The following is a 15,746-nucleotide window of genomic DNA, read 5'->3' on the forward strand; positions in this document are numbered from 1 at the left end:
ATCAGACATGTCAAAGTCAAGGCGGCCCGCGAATGAATTATCTACGGCCCCCGGGATGATATTTGATTAGTATTAGAACTGGCCCGCAGGCCACAGCCGCCGGCTGTTTTGCACGCACCAATACTCCATTTCCCACCATGCAACGGTAGCCCACGAACTCACTGCGGCGCCGCAAGTGGGCCTCGGCTTCATTATTCATCAGTATTCAGTCAGGGCAGATGTCAACTTTCAGCTACCCCCCTCCCCAGTGTTGTGCCTGAACACGTTCATTGAACGAAAGTTCATGAACTCGTTCATATTTTGAGCGAACGTGAACTGAACGTACTGTATTAGGCTACTACTGCCTGATGAAGGTTACTGTGAAGTCGTTCATTCTGGTGTCTGTGAACGGCACGCTCTTTCAGTTTAACTTCGTTGAGTAGGGTGTCAGATTTCTACAGAGCCTTCCACGCGAAAACCCGGCTAAAACACACCGTAAAAAGGCCTTAATATGGCAGCATGCAGGTCACCATTTGTCAAACTATGGGCCGCGGTCCGCAATGTGGACAATGGTCTGCAGAGTGAAATTATTCCCGGGCCATCGTCTGATAATTTGCTGCGCAATTGATCAAGGAGCCGCGGACAGAAAAAGAAAACAAACATTTCTGCATTTAGTAGGAAATACTTGTTTGGTGTCATCAAACACAGAGGCATAGAATTAAGTCGTGGTATGGGCGTTTATTCAATGCATGCGTGTGCACGTTGGTAGCAAAGCTAAGCTTCAACCTATTGGAAGGCTATTTAATTATGAAACGACATTTAATAGAACAACGTGGATTTATGCAACTTGCATAAAAAACAGAGCACAGACTATATAAAATACTGTTTGGCATTAAGTATTTAAGTCAGCCAAAAGCTATTAATTAGTCTTAGTTAAAGATAGTTAAAGATCTCCAGATCAGTGATTTACGCATGATCTGAAACGCCATTTACCATTCACAAAAGCTGGTATTGTGTTTCCTGAATCCTTACATTCAGGCATTCAAATGAAATGTAATTAGCATATAAATATTCTATCAGTGTATGATGCTTGCATGAGGGAAACATCCCAAAACAACAGCACCCATATAACTGCTGTTGTTTTGAGAAGTATTTCTCATGCAAGCATCATGCAACAATGCAAAAACAATGAAACTATTGTAGGCCATATTTTACATTAGTAAAGCAGTACTCTGATGTGCATGTTTTCACAAACTTTTGTGAACAATCTTAGCACTTTAAACATTGACTGTTTTGAAGTGCATGTATAGCAATATAATATAAAAATAATAATAATTGTGATATCATTATGATAATTTGATGGGGGGTGGGAGGAGGGGGTGGGTTCATGTAGGTGGGCCCTATGACCCCAAAGTATGCCTTGACTGGGCCTCAGGTCAAAGAAGTTTGAGAAAGGCTGATGTAGACGACAAAGCAGCAAGGAGGCATCGTATGATCATTTAAACAAGTTTTATAACAAGGTCGGTGAGGATGGGAAAAATCGTACATTTCTGTGCAAACTTTGCCCGCACTTCAGTCACAGTCATTATTCATTTAATCATTAAATAAAATACAGTACACGTCTTGGTTCAATAGGTTACGTGCAGTCATTTTAATATGTTTTAATAAACATTGAACCAGTCCGGCCCTCGGCTTGTAGCAAATTTGTTTTTTTGGCCCTCTAATGTATTTGACTTTGACATCCCTGTCTTACATCATCATACCTGTCCAGGTACAGAATCTTACACACTCAAACCTGTCCAGGTGCAGCATTTCACACCATCACACCTGTCCAGGTGCAGCATTTCACACCATCACACCTGCACAGGTACAGCATCTCACACCATCACACCTGTCCAGGACCAACTGTCCTACTATGGACAGCAGCACAAATCTGCTGTATGCATGCATGTATGTATACATATCTGTATGCATGTGCATCTATTTTGCGTGCGTGCGAGCATGCATGCGCGTGTGAGTGCGCACGTGCGACGTGTGTGTGTGGGGCACGACCACTCTCCTGAGGATTATCCTGAGTGTGCTCGTGTTAAAAGAAAAAAAACACCCTGGGGTGAAGATAGGGTCATGTCTGCACACTGCTGATTGGTTGTTGTGACACATTGGGATTAGCACCATTGGAAAGTATGCCTGCCCATAGAGCCAGTCTGGCCAATCAGAAGAGGGTTGACATTGTGTGTGTGTGTGTGTGTGTGTGTGTGTGTGTGTGTGTGTGTGTGTGTGTGTGTGTGTGTGTGTGTGTTTTTTTTAAAAACAGTCTGTTTGCTGTTGCACTGATTATGTTAAGTAATCACAACTTTGAAGTGAGCTAGTATTACAGTTTTAGATTTCAGTAGTCAGTGGCTTCAACTTAGATTAGGCTTTCTGTAGAACCAACAACAGAGAGAGGTGTTTGTTCTCATTGATGGATTAGTGAACCCGCTCATCCCCTGCTCTGGCAGGCCCACTGAGTGAGTGACTCATGGTCATCCAGAGATGAGGGGATGGCTGGGCTTTCACCCGCTGGCCTCAATCGGCTCAGCCTGTGATCACAGCTAATGACACAGCAGCTAGCTTATCAGGCCACTGCTGGAATGTGGTGAGGGGTGTGTATAAATGCATTCAGTGTGTGTGTGTGTGTGTGTGTGTGTGTGAGAGAGAGTGTGAGCGAGCGAGAGAGAGAGAGAGAGAGAGAGAGAGAGAGAGAGCTGAAGAAGAAAACAGCTCAAGAAGAGTCAAGAGTCAGTTTATATTGTGCCAAATCAATTGAAGTTGTCTCAAGCCTGAACCTCCCAAGGCAGCACAAGAAAGAAGAAGAAACCTTGAGCTGTCTGAGTGTTGCTGGTCTGCTAGTCTGAGTGTTGCTTCTGGTCTGAGTGTTGCTTCTGGTCTGAGTGTTGCTTCTGGTCTGAGTGTTGCTGGTCTGCTAGTCTGAGTGTTGCTTCTGGTCTGAGTGTTGCTTCTGGTCTGAGTGTTGCTTCTGGTCTGAGTGTTGCTTCTGATCTGAGTGCTGCCGGTCTGAGTGTTGCTGGTCTGAATGTTGCCGTCGATCCTAGTGTTGCTGGTCTGCCGGAGTGAGCTGCAGCTGGTCTGAGTGTTGCTAGTCTGAATGTTGCTGGTCGGCCGGTCTGAATGTTGCTGTCGATCCAAGTGTTGCTGGTCTGCCGGAGTGAGGGCTGCTGCTGGTCTGAGGACTGCCGGTCAGAGTGTTTGCTGCTGGGTGGCGTAATCAGGGTGGGAGGGGAATCCTGGAGCTAATCCCTCGGTTCCATCTGGAGAGACTGCAGAGCGACGTGGAGCCCACAGTGGTGCGCAAGCAAGCAGCCAGCCACACACACACACACACACACACACACACACACACACACACACACACACACAGTCGGTCCTGCCCGAGGGATACATCTGAAAGGCCCGGTTTAGGGGAACCGGTTCCTGCTGAAGAGAACCAGTTCCTGCTGAAGAGAACCAGTTCCTGCTGAAGGGCAGCTGAGGAGGAGGAGGACATGGAGAGGAGAAGGGGGGCGACTCTGTCTGTTAGTGTGGGCTGAGCGGATCAGTCGTCCTGCCTGACTGAGAGAAGGGATTACTCACACCAGTGGACACCAGCGGGAAGCTGCTTGTTTGTTGTTACTCCGTCGTGCTTGTGTGGACCCACAGAGGCCAACAGGCTTCTGAACAGACAGTGTGAACCAGCACCATGAGCCAAGGAGGCTCCAGGACTGAGGAGGAGGGCAGTAGAAGTGAAGAGGAGCAGGAGGGCAGTAGAACTGAGGAGGAGGGCAGTAGAACTGAGGAGGAGGGCAGTAGAACTGAGGAGGATGGCAGTAGAACTGAAGTGGAAGACACTAGAACTGAGCAAGAGGGCAGGAGGGCTGAGGAAAACGGCAGTAGAACTGAGGAAAAGGGCAGTCGAACTGAGCAGGGGGGCAGTAGAACTGAGGAGGAGGGCAGAAGGACTGAGGAAAATGGCAGTAGAACTGAGGAGGAGGGGGAGGACCGTAGAACTGAGGTGGAGGGCAATGAAACTGAGCAGGAGGGCAGTAGAACTGAAGAAAAGGGCAGTAGAACTGAGGAGGAGAAGGGCAAGAGGACTGGGGAGGGGTGCAGTAGAACTAAGGAGGAGGAGGGCAAGAGGACTGGGGTGGAGGGCAGTAGGACTGAGAGCAACAGGACTGAAGAGAGCGGCTCCCTGGTAAGTAGCAGTGGAGTGGTTCAAGAGGAGGGGGAGGAAGGAGGTGGTACAAGGACAAACCGAGACAAAGGAACTCCCCCGCTGACACAGGAGAGCAAGGAGGCAGAGGGCTCTGGAGGGAAGACACCACTGGATAGTGAGGAGGCGCAGGGCTTCGAGGGGAAGGCACCATTGGAGAGTGAGGAGGCGAAAGGTTCTGAGAAGACACCACTGGAGAGTGAGGAGGCACAGGGCTCTGGAGGGAAGACACCACTGGAGAATGAGGAGGAGCAGGGCTCTGAGAAGACACCACTGGAGAGTGAGGAGGCGCAGGGCTCTGAAAAGACACCACTGGAGAATGAGGAGGCGCAGGGCTCTGAGGGGAAGACACCACTGGAGAGTGAGGAGGAGCAGGGCTCTGAGAAGAAAACACCACTGGAGAGTGAGGAGGCACAGGGCTCTGAGGGGAAGACACCACTGGAGAGTGAGGAGGCACAGGGCTCTGAGAAGACACCACTGGAGAATGAGGAGGCGCAGGGCTCTGAGGGGAAGACACCACTGGAGATTGAGGAGGCGCAGGGCTCTGAGGAGAAGACACCACTGGAGAGTGAGGAGGCTCAGGGTTCTGATGGGAAGAGGGTCCTGGGAGCAGGAGCTCGTCTCTGGGGCCGTGTGCGCTGTGCCCTGGTCAGACAGAAGGTGAGACCACCGTAGCCCTGACCTGACCCTGACCCTAGAGAGGCGACAGACCTGATCAGTCAAACTGGATAACAACAAACTGGGATGATGGTGGTGGTGGTGGTGATGATGATAATAATGATGATGAAGATAACTATGGTGGTGGTGGTGATGATTATGATGATTGTGGTGGTGCTTGTGGTGATAATGATGATTTTGTAAGAGGAGACTGTTGTAGTTGTAGTGATGAGGAGGAAGATGAGAAAACTAATCTATCTGTCATCAGCACTGCTGTTCTTTGTTGCAATGTGGCATCTGGAGGCTGATTTAGAATTAAATCTGTTGCCATGGTGACACCAGCAAATGGACCTTATGTAAGATATGCTTAGTGACTTTAAAATGTTAAAGGCCACCAGCACTGTGTGTAAATACACTGTATGTAAACACACTGTGTGTAAATACACTGCAGGGCATTCAGGTGTAAACACGTATGCACGGCATCCCGCAATGCTCTCCGCTGTGGTTCAAAATGGCACCCTGAGTGACTGGACTCTCATCAGTGTAACTTGTGTGCGACCAGAGTGTTTGGTCCTGGTTTGCCTGTTTTTTTAACCCTCTTAGGGTGGGGGGGCAGTTGTGCAGAGATTAGTTGTGTTTGTGCAGTGGCACAGCTACCCAATTGTGTTCTTTACATGAAAGCATGAAACTTGGTACACATATAATGCATTGTCAAAGAAGCATTTTGATATATGTGGGCCTATTCTAACATAGGAGCACTGTGATTGCAGATTAAAGTTTGAGATATTTGGGCATATTCTCATGTAGGAGCTAGAGTTAGGGTTAGTTTTATTGCAGTTTAAAGTTTGAACCCACGCTGTGATCAATGGTCACACTGAATATAATGAACACAACTCCAAATTCTCTAACAAAGAAGTGAATGTATATGACAAACATAAGAGCCTATATTGTTTGATTGGAATCAGATTATGTTTATCTAAAACAAGGGTCAATCAAGGGTGTGTATCTGAACATGCGTACTCTTTGATATTAAGTGTGCGCGTGCGTGTGTGCGTGTGTGTGTGTGTGTGTAAGTTTGTAAGAAAGAGTGTGTTTGATTTGAGGATTGCTCTGTTTTTTACCCAGCTGGATCAGCAGACCCTTCAGGGCAAAGACTGGCAGAGGGCTGTCATCGGTATGAATGGGGTCAGTAACAGCAGTGTGTTAACTACACCACAACTGCACTACAAGTACATTTTAACAACACTACAACTGCAATACAAGTACATTTCAACAACACTACAACTGCAATACAAGTACACTACAACAACACTACAACTGCACTACAACAACACTACAACTGCACTACAACAACACTACAACTACGCTACAACAATACTACAACTACACTACAACAACACTACAACTACACTACAACTGCACTACAAGTACATTACAACAACACTACAAGTACACTACAACAACACTACAACAACACTACAACTGCACTACAACAACACTACAACTGCACTACAACAACACTACAACTATACTACAACAACACTACAACTGCACTACAACAACACTACAACTATACTACAACAACACTACAACTGCACTACAATTACACTACAACATTACAGCTAGACTACACCACCACCACATCACAACAACAACACTCCATCAAATTTGGATTCTAAAGATGTTCTTTTATTTTTGGTGCTATTGCAGATTGAAATCAAATTGTCCATGAAGTTCACCAGCAGAGAATTTAGCCTGAAGAGGATGCCATCCAGGAAGCAGTCCGGTGTCTTCGGGGTGAAGATTGCAGTCGTGACCAAGTAAGCGTCGGAGAGGCGGTTCTGTTACTGACCCGCTGCAGTGCTGCAGATCCTGCATTTGAATCAGAGCCAATTACTGCAGTCCAACTCATCAGTCAGAGATGATGCAGGATGGTTATGGTTCTGACCTTTTCATCTCTGGCTGTGAGTTATAGATATTGGCCACAGACATGTTCAGCTGTGAGTTTGTGTTATAAAACTTAGCCACAGACATGTTCAGCTGTGAGTTTGTGTTATAAAACTTAGCCACAGACATGTTCAGCTCTGGCACCTGGACCTGCTGTTCCTAAAAAATAAACGAGAATGAGAATGGCTCTCAGTGAGGCACTGGCCACAGCCCAACTAGGTACATCCCTGCACACACACACTCACACACACACAGCACCTTTACATGGTCAGAGCCAGTATCTTTGGTCTGTCGACCTCTTCCTGTGTTTTATTCTGTGCTAATATGTGGTGGACACAACCTCACTGTGGTGTGTGTGTGTGTGTGTTGGTCACAGGAGGGAGCACTCCAAAGTACCACTCATCGTGCGTCAGTGTGTGGAGGAGATTGAGAGGCGGGGCTTAGAGGAGGTCGGCATCTACCGCGTTTCAGGGGTTGCCACGGATATCCAAACCCTCAAAGCAGCTTTCGACTCCAGTGAGTGTGTGTGTGAGTGTGTGTGTGTTCATTCATGCATATTAGCTTGCTGTAACATGTGCTTACTTGTTGTGCACAGGTAAACTGATGAGTCATAGCTAGGTGTAACATCAATAGATAAGCTCTGAAGCCCAGGAACATCAATGGAGATAAAGGTGTAAAAACACCATTGGTCAATCTCAGAAGTCTAGAAAGATTGGTTATAATCTCAGAAGTGTAGAAACATTGGCTATAATCTTAGAAGTGTAAAAACACCATTAGTTAATCTGAAGTGTAGAATCACCATTCAGTAATGCCAGAAGTGTAGAAAGATCATTGTTTAATCATAGAAGGTCTCACCGTCTTTTTCTACAGTCATTAATCCTAGAGACTCATGTTAAGGAAACAAACATGTAAGTGTCAATAAATGTGTGTGTGTGTGTGTGTGTGTGTGTGTGTGTGTGTATGCGTGCATGCATGCATGCGAGTGCATGTGTGTGTGCATATATGTGTGTGTGTGTGTGTGTGTGCGTGTGGTTGTGTGTGTGCACTGACGGGCTGTCGTTTGTGACCTGTAGATAATAAAGATGTGTCCGTGCTGATGAGCGAGATGGATGTGAACGCCATCGCTGGCACTCTGAAGCTGTACTTCCGCGAGCTCCCGGAGCCCCTCTTCACCGACGAGCTGTACCGCAACTTCACCGGAGGCATCGGTGAGTCGCTCGACACGCCTCGGCCTTCATCAACTGCTAACACAACCTGTGTTAAGGAAGTGTGGTCGCCCCAACGCAACCTCAATACAAATCTATAGAACACTTGGTTATGTCAAACATGCTAAAAATTGTGGAATTTTGTTTGACACGGAGTTAAAATATAATAATCAAATAAATGTTATTGTGAAATTGTCTTTTAACTATTTCAGAGTTTAAAAGTAAAATCAAGCATATTTTCTTTTCGATAATTTGAGACAATTATCCATGCTTTTATCTCTTCTCGTCTAGATTATTGCAAGGCTGAAGTTGTGCCTTATCACTCTGATTTCGGTTGTCTTGTTGTGTTGATACATGCACTGTCACTATGGTTTCAGAACATACAATTACATCATCGGTCAGTAAAGTTCTGGTCTCCCCTGCTGGTCTGTCTGATGTCTGATGCAAAGTTCCCGTCTCTCTCTCTGCAGGTCTGTCTGACAGCGTGGCCAAGGAGAGTTGTATGCTGAACCTGCTGCTGTCGCTGCCTGAGCCCAACCTGCTCACCTTCCTCTTCCTTCTCGACCACCTCAAAAGGTGACAATGCATAGCTGCTGTCACTTCCTGTCTGGCTCCTTTGCTCAGCTGGTGGAATGTGATTTAAATAGTGCCTGCGATTTCTTCTCTATCTAATCTTCACCTGTGCTCTCTCCTTTCATCTGTCTGTCTGTGTGTGTGTGTGTGTGTGTAGGGTGGCTGAGAATGAGTGTGTAAACAAGATGTCCTTCCACAACCTGGCAACTGTGTTTGGCCCCACCCTTATGCGTCCCTCAGAGAAAGACACCAAGACGCCCATGCAGCCCATCATGATGACTGAGAGCTGGTCTCTGGAGGTCATGTCGCAGGTAGAGTTTGTGTGTGTGTGTGTGTGTGTGACCACTCTAATATAATCATCTACTGTATGTTTCAGAGCTGTGCACTATCTTCTCGTCTTCATGACCTGTGATCTGTGTCCGTGTTGTTCAGGTCCAGGTGTTGCTGTATTTCCTTCAACTAGAGACAATCCCCACGCCTGACAGCAAGCGTCAGAGTCTCCTCTTCTCTACAGAAGTCTAGAGGACTGATTAGTCCCTACCCCCGACACCAAGCGGCGGACCCCGCAGGGCCGCCTGACGCCTGAAGCGTTGTGTTACCTTGGAGGGCCAGTGCGGAGCTGGGGCACATCACTGTATTGCCACAAGAGGGCGCTATGCAGACACTAAAACAGCCAGCCCTGTGTTCATCACTTAAATCATCCTATTGGACCATGATCACAATCAGTTTGTAGGCGCTATGCATTCCAGCATGTATTTGCACTTCAGAGAATTCTTTTCCACTGATTTGTTTATGTCTAAAAGTCTGTCTGTGCATAATAATGCTCTTATAGAGCAAGACAAACACGTTAATTTTTGATGGGGGGGAAAGCACTAGATTAGGGCACTTCATTATTATACAGTAGGCATATCGACATCTTTCCTTTTGGCTACCGAGCACTTGCAGTCATTCTTTGCTGTAACCGATCATGTAAATTTGCCCAATGGTCTAGAAACAATTCCACACCTACAGCCAGGTAAGCCTTGGCAGCAGGTTATGCACATTCACAGTGAGGGCTAGTGATGTGTAAGCTAGCATATGTACCTATGGGGTTAGGGTAGGTTAACCCTACAAGCCACCTGAGTTACCCGAGAGAAAAATAATGTCTCATTTGGCTGATTATGGGAGAAATGTAATAGTCAGGCCCAGCACACACACAATAGCATATTTAGCTCAGGTCCTTAGTGTGCTGCACATTCCATGATGTTAATTTAGCTTACTAAAATCGTACAATGATCTTATCAATACACTTTTTTACCAGTTGCTGTCCATCAGTACACAGGTTAATGCCTTTTGCACTGTAGTACTGTTTGTGTGTAGTACGCACTACAGTCTGTGTATAGTACGCACTACTGTCTGTGTGTATATGCACTACTGTCTATGTGTAATATGCACTACTGTCTGTGTATAGTACGCACTACTGTCTGTGTGTAGAACGCACTACTGTCTGTGTGGTACACACTACTGTCTGTGTGTAATATGCAGTACTGTCTGTGTGTGTTACGCACTACTGTCTGTGTGTAGTACGCACTACTGTCTGTGTGTAGTATGCACTACTGTCTGTGTGTATTACGCACTACTGTCTGTGTGTAGTACGCACTCCTCTGTCTGTGTGTAGTACGCACTCCTCTGTCTGTGTGTAGTATGCACTCCTCTGTCTGCTGCTGATCTATTATGCTTCCTGTGGCCAAGATTAACAAACTGATAGAAACACACCAGATTAACAAACTGGTGAAAACAGACCAGGATTATTAACAAACTGATGGAAACAGACCAAGATTAACAAACTGGGTGAAAAGAGACCAAGACTAACAGTGCTGTAAGAGACCAAGACTACCACAGTGATGTTATATATATATAGACTAAGACTAGTACAGTGATGGAAAAGAGGCTGGTTTGATTTGGAAAATAGACAAAGGTATAGAATTATAGTCAGTATGGTCCTATATTAAAGTGTAGGTACTTACAGTGTACAAATTAATGTTTCAAAGGGACAATTCCTTTCTTTTTTTCCTGATTACTCACAGCTCTCTGTGAAAGGATTACAAGCAATAGTTAGCCTCTTTTTGTAGCATATCTGTTTCTATTTGGAGATTTCTCAGTTGTCAATACTTTCAGTTTACGAGTAGAGGCAACTTTGATTTTAGTGGTAATCTGCGATTATACTGTGCCAATGTTTTGATTTCCGTTCAAGTTTAATTTGTTTGAGAGATGTATTGGACTTTACTTACTGTATGTAGATATAATCTTCTTAAACCTAGTATCTGATCTAACATGCAGGCATGTTTATGATGAGTATTTGCTTGTCATTTCCTCTGGATACACACTCTCCCTTTCTGAAGGTCCACCCTCTCATAGAGCAGTTTGCACCAGAGGGCTTGAGTGGGGTGTTTGGACCGTCACATGTTTACTGGTGTTTGTTTTTGTTTGTTTGTTTGTTTGTTCATCCTTGCTTTGTGAACTCCTCTGCTGTAATCTCTTTTCTAAGTCACCCTGGCCTGTGTGCCTGTAGAAACTGGGCGCTTGCTGTACCTCTGATCCACCCTCCTGCAGCACAATAAGACTGGACAGTATAGGCACAAAATTGCTGCTCACCTGACTATAGTTTCAACTTTTAGTCCACTGGAGATGAATAGGAAATGTAATGAGCTACTGCACAAGGTGATGATGGGCTTCTTACTGCTGTATTGAAGCTACTGCACACAGTGATACTGGGCTTCACCGCTGCTGTACTGGTGAACTGCCTGAAGTAAAAGTAAAGTTATCTTCGATAGAAGTTAAAGGTTTAGAAGTTCTGTCTTAAAGCCAGGATATGCAAAGCAATAAACTTACTTACCATACAGGGAAGACTTTTCTTTCATAGTACGTAAGATTGTCCCACTTGGTCCCTGAAAACTCTGTTGTCTCATGTGAATTTAATGTATTACATAAAGCAAAGTCAGACCATTAATATCTGACCTGTTACCTGAGCACAGTAACAAAGCTTGCATTGCATTGATGCTTGCCGGTGGGTTTCCCGACGTTCAAAGTGCTGCTGCATGCAACCACTGCACCCAGGAGGTGGCGATGCTTCGCTAACATGGGAATGTACTGTAGTTCAGAGTGTGTCTGCTTAGAAAATTGCTCTGTCTCATTTTACATTGTTATTTCTACATGTGGTAAATACACAAGTCACAACATGGAAATTGGACCATTTTGGAGTTGTTAAGAAGTATTGTCACTTTTGGGAGCTAGCCTATAGGCCACTTTCAGGGAATTACACTAGGGGTGTTATTACTGAATTACACTTCACCACAGTAACTTTTCAAGGTTTCACATACAAGTAGCCAAAGCCTGGGTAGGCTATCCATTGGTCTGGCTGCTAGCTTAAAGACATTATTTATAGCCTAATAAATAATAATAATTGTAATAATATTAGTAGTAGCAGTAGCCTAATATTCCAGTTATTTGGGGAATGGGCAATTACCCTTTCGTTAAGGCAAGCGGAATGAGGCATGCTACATTAACATTTAGTTCACTTTCTGCATTGCTACGGTTTAATGTAAAACAGGTGACTTTAGGTCAAAAAATAAGAACGCCCGAAGAACACACGTCTTATTACGAGCGCAGACCGGACAGCTGCTGGTGTGGCATGCACACTCTGTAGAGGCAGAATATGCTGCTCTGTGCTTTCAATCAGCCGGGGGCCGCCTACAATGGAAATGTGACAACAGGGGGAACTGATCCCTGGCGAGCCGATGTAGAAAAACCTAAGTACGAGAAGGTGTCTCAATTTCACATCAGTGCGGAACTCCCACGTCACCTGATGCGTTTATATCGAACACTTCGATAAAAGTGCAACCCAAGGTAAGGCCACTCACTGCCTTCTCTGTTGTCTTACTAAATTAGCTAACTAACAGTTAGCATTAGCCAGCTACTCCAATGTTTGCTAACTCATCTGGGCTGCTAACGTTCTCTGCGCTACACAGTAGACGTGGAGATTCCAGTTTATTGTGCAGGGCTCTGATGAAACTGCATATTTGGTAACATTTTACTTGTGCAGAGACGAACGAACGACAATTATTCTTTAAATAAGTGTAATGTTTGTCACCAAATGCCAGGCTCCTTAGTAATTGTAGTTCACTCAACGTTGAAGTATGCAATTTAGCACCAAAAGCTGACCTACGTCGGCCAGCTAACGTTAGCTAACTAACCCAGATACATTGCAGGGCATGGTAACGTAACGTTAGACATGTAATTCTTTATCTATTTCATAGAGTCAATTCAATGGAGACCTAGCCTACTTTACATTTAACATTAAACGGACGCGTCGGTCCTTGTAACTGTAGCCAGACTCTAGGAACTCTGGGACTCTTCCTTATGGGGATATATCTGTGCAGCGTTTAAAAAGACGTCCCAGATCCCGTAATATCATGGTATTCAATACCATGGATTTTTGGGCTACAACTGTAGACTTCTATGTGTGTTGCAACGTGAAAATACATGTTTTATTATTCAGTTCAGTTCCGTTCAGTTGACAGCTGTATTCTAAATTGTCCTAGAATGAATGCTGGACCTATGACAACTAATGCCTTCTTGGAGTGAGACCCCTAGTTAATTCTGACTACCGAACCTTGTTTGGAGTCTGAATATAGCCTATTCTTTGGAACAGTGGATCCTAGGTTCATGCACCACTTCATGCCACACAGCGCAGCCGTCCTAACTATTAAGCATGTTACTTTATTCTGATCCCTCCACGTAGCATCACACACTTGTATTGAGGCTGAGGGTTTGGCCTAAGATTTAATTTTTCCGACGGTGGGATGATGCTCTTGAAATGGCTGCAGTTTTGGCCAAGGAATGTGGCTTATGCAATAAGTCTGCCTGCTTCTGGAGTCTTCCTGCAGGAAACCAAGTAACCCCTGTGAAAAGTATTGTGTTCGTCAAGACCAGCCCCTCATGGTCTCAGTCAAGCCCTCCAAACTAAACACATTCCATAGCTGTAGCAATAGAGGGCTTCAGTCTGTGGGACTATGAAACTACAGGGTGCTTAGGAGAATTGCTGCCCCATAAATGTTTGAATAATTGGTAATGCAAGCGCTGAAGTGAAATGTTTATTATGGTTATGGATTTAGCAGACGCCTTTGTCCAAAGCAACACATAAATACAAAACAACATAATATTTAAAATTGAACAGGGAACAGATTAGAATGTAGGTCAAATATAATAAGGAGAATAGTTATAATACACAATAATATCAATTCAATATTATATGAATGAGTATCTCCGAGCACAATAATCCAACACTGCATCACCTCTTCAGCAAAGAATCAGAACTGAAAGAGTGAAAACTCAAGACACTTTTTCAGAGCCTCTGAGAAATGGGTCAAGACAGTTAAAGGCACAGTCTGCGATTCGGTTCCTTTTTACCTTTTAGCCTACCCTTCAGAAAACTTCCCCTCAGTTGTCAAGCTGTCCTCTGGTGTTTATGCACAGCCCTAGCTCTGACCGAGCCATAAACAACCTCAGCCAATCAACACACTGCTTCAAGAGCACAAAAGTTAGGCATGACATTTGATTGTCTCTCAGAGATTTCTCATTCTCTGAAAGTATTTATTTATTTATTTATTTCATTAGGTTGCGTAATCCTCCTACTCTTGTGTGATGAGTTCTAGAACGTCATGCCACTGGTTCATATGCCAAATGGGACATTAGTTAGGCTGTAGACGGTTCATGTAGTTTATGGACATTGCATAACCGGGCGTCCAGGAAGCTCTATGCCTAAAACCAGCCTAATGTTTCCATTTTGGAGGCCAGAGAGGATGGCGTGGGGATGAGGAATTGATGAGCAGTGGGCCCGATGGGTGTCTGTCCGACCGCAGCTGTAGAATCTGCTACACTCAAGGTGGGCAAGTCTAAGCGCTTCAATGGGAGTTGCCATGTCTGATAGTCTTAGAGGAGGGTTATGTCAGTGCGATCCTGGAGGAACGCTTGCTTCCGCTCCGTGAGTGAGCTCAGGCTGCTGTTGGGGACATGCGGAGAATGTTAAGGAATTTCTTCTTCTTTACTGCAAAGCCAATTATCTGTGATGTTGAATGAGCAGTGAAGAATGTGGGCCATTTACAGCTCTTTGCTTTCAGTAAACACGTTGCTGGACTGCTGTTTTTATGTGTTCCCTGAACTTTGACCTTTGACTGGTAAACTGTTGAAGGGCGGAATTGGCGTGCAGGTCACTGGTCAAAGTCATGGGTGTAAAAGTTGTGATAAAAGCAATACTGAGCGCAGTGAGAAAGGGCTTTCGTGTAAAAAGGGCTTCATCTGTAAAGGCAGTATGCACTGTGCTCCCTACTGGGTTCAGAGCAAAATAGTAGTCAAGGTGAACTTTGACCCTGGTGTGTGGGAGAACTTGCAGAGCAGCATGCTTTAACCATTCTTGTGCCATTGAAAATAGTAATAGTGGGTTTCAGAGCGAGGCGGTGCTGTTGTGTTATATGTGAAGGCCGTGTAACCATATTTGGTAAATGTAGGTTTGTGTGTGTGATGGAGTATGTTTTTTAGAATCAAGCTTAGACGCGTAGATTCAAACACACACACACACCAGTACACAGACACACATAGCCATTCAAATGCACAAACACAGCCATTCAAACACACAGCCATTTGAAGACACAGAGACTGTACGGCTAGTTCGCACAGGAAGCTGACAGGAAGTGACTCCCTCATAAGCATGGGCAGTTCGCGACTGATTCGGTCAGAAAGAACGAATCCCGAAGGTGAACGACGAGAACTGATTCCCAAAACAAGAGAACTGGTTATTTCTTAACATACAAAAATATGGTCATGTAATAAAAGATGAGTCTAAAACGTGAATGAGCGTACTACAGCAGGTAGCAACCGCGTTGCCATGGGTAAACAAATGATAGGCCTGGCTTTACTTACATGCCTGCCTGCCAGCGCTAGAACTTGGATGATGCCATTTGATTCTTACTGCATTCCATTCAGTATATTTATGAAAAAAGGCACGTATGTGCTTAATATTATGCTTGATATTTACATAAATGATGTTACAGACCATATGTCAACCAGATATGGCGTTCTAAAGGATATTTGACTTAAGA

The 15,746-nt window shown here is 44.9% G+C and overlaps 3 protein-coding genes across 5 annotated transcripts in view; all 3 read left to right on the plus strand.

Annotated features, from left to right (window-relative positions):
- Nucleotides 1-11,489, plus strand: part of si:dkey-91m11.5 (PH_BCR_vertebrate and RhoGAP_Bcr domain-containing protein) — a 47,579-nt gene extending 36,090 nt beyond the window's left edge. The window contains exons 17-23 of the mRNA XM_042100160.1: nucleotides 6,011-6,070; nucleotides 6,596-6,705; nucleotides 7,209-7,348; nucleotides 7,906-8,040; nucleotides 8,508-8,613; nucleotides 8,768-8,921; nucleotides 9,043-11,489. Of these exons, the coding sequence (XP_041956094.1) occupies nucleotides 6,011-6,070; nucleotides 6,596-6,705; nucleotides 7,209-7,348; nucleotides 7,906-8,040; nucleotides 8,508-8,613; nucleotides 8,768-8,921; nucleotides 9,043-9,132 (795 nt within the window). The 3' untranslated portion in view covers nucleotides 9,133-11,489. The remainder of the gene's footprint in view (nucleotides 1-6,010; nucleotides 6,071-6,595; nucleotides 6,706-7,208; nucleotides 7,349-7,905; nucleotides 8,041-8,507; nucleotides 8,614-8,767; nucleotides 8,922-9,042) is intronic.
- LOC121714945 (tripartite motif-containing protein 16-like) overlaps nucleotides 1-15,746 on the plus strand; it is a 1,397,702-nt gene that overhangs the window by 263,437 nt on the left and 1,118,519 nt on the right. The gene's annotated exons all lie outside the window — the stretch shown is intronic.
- The window catches only part of specc1la (sperm antigen with calponin homology and coiled-coil domains 1-like a), a 36,273-nt gene continuing 32,815 nt past the window's right edge, over nucleotides 12,289-15,746 (plus strand). For both annotated transcript variants that reach the window (XM_042100167.1, XM_042100168.1), the window contains exon 1: nucleotides 12,289-12,495. The gene's annotated coding sequence lies outside the window, so the exon portion shown is untranslated. The remainder of the gene's footprint in view (nucleotides 12,496-15,746) is intronic.

The sequence above is a fragment of the Alosa sapidissima genome, chromosome 8 (genome assembly GCF_018492685.1).
Source record: "Alosa sapidissima isolate fAloSap1 chromosome 8, fAloSap1.pri, whole genome shotgun sequence".
NCBI lineage: Eukaryota > Metazoa > Chordata > Actinopteri > Clupeiformes > Clupeidae > Alosa > Alosa sapidissima.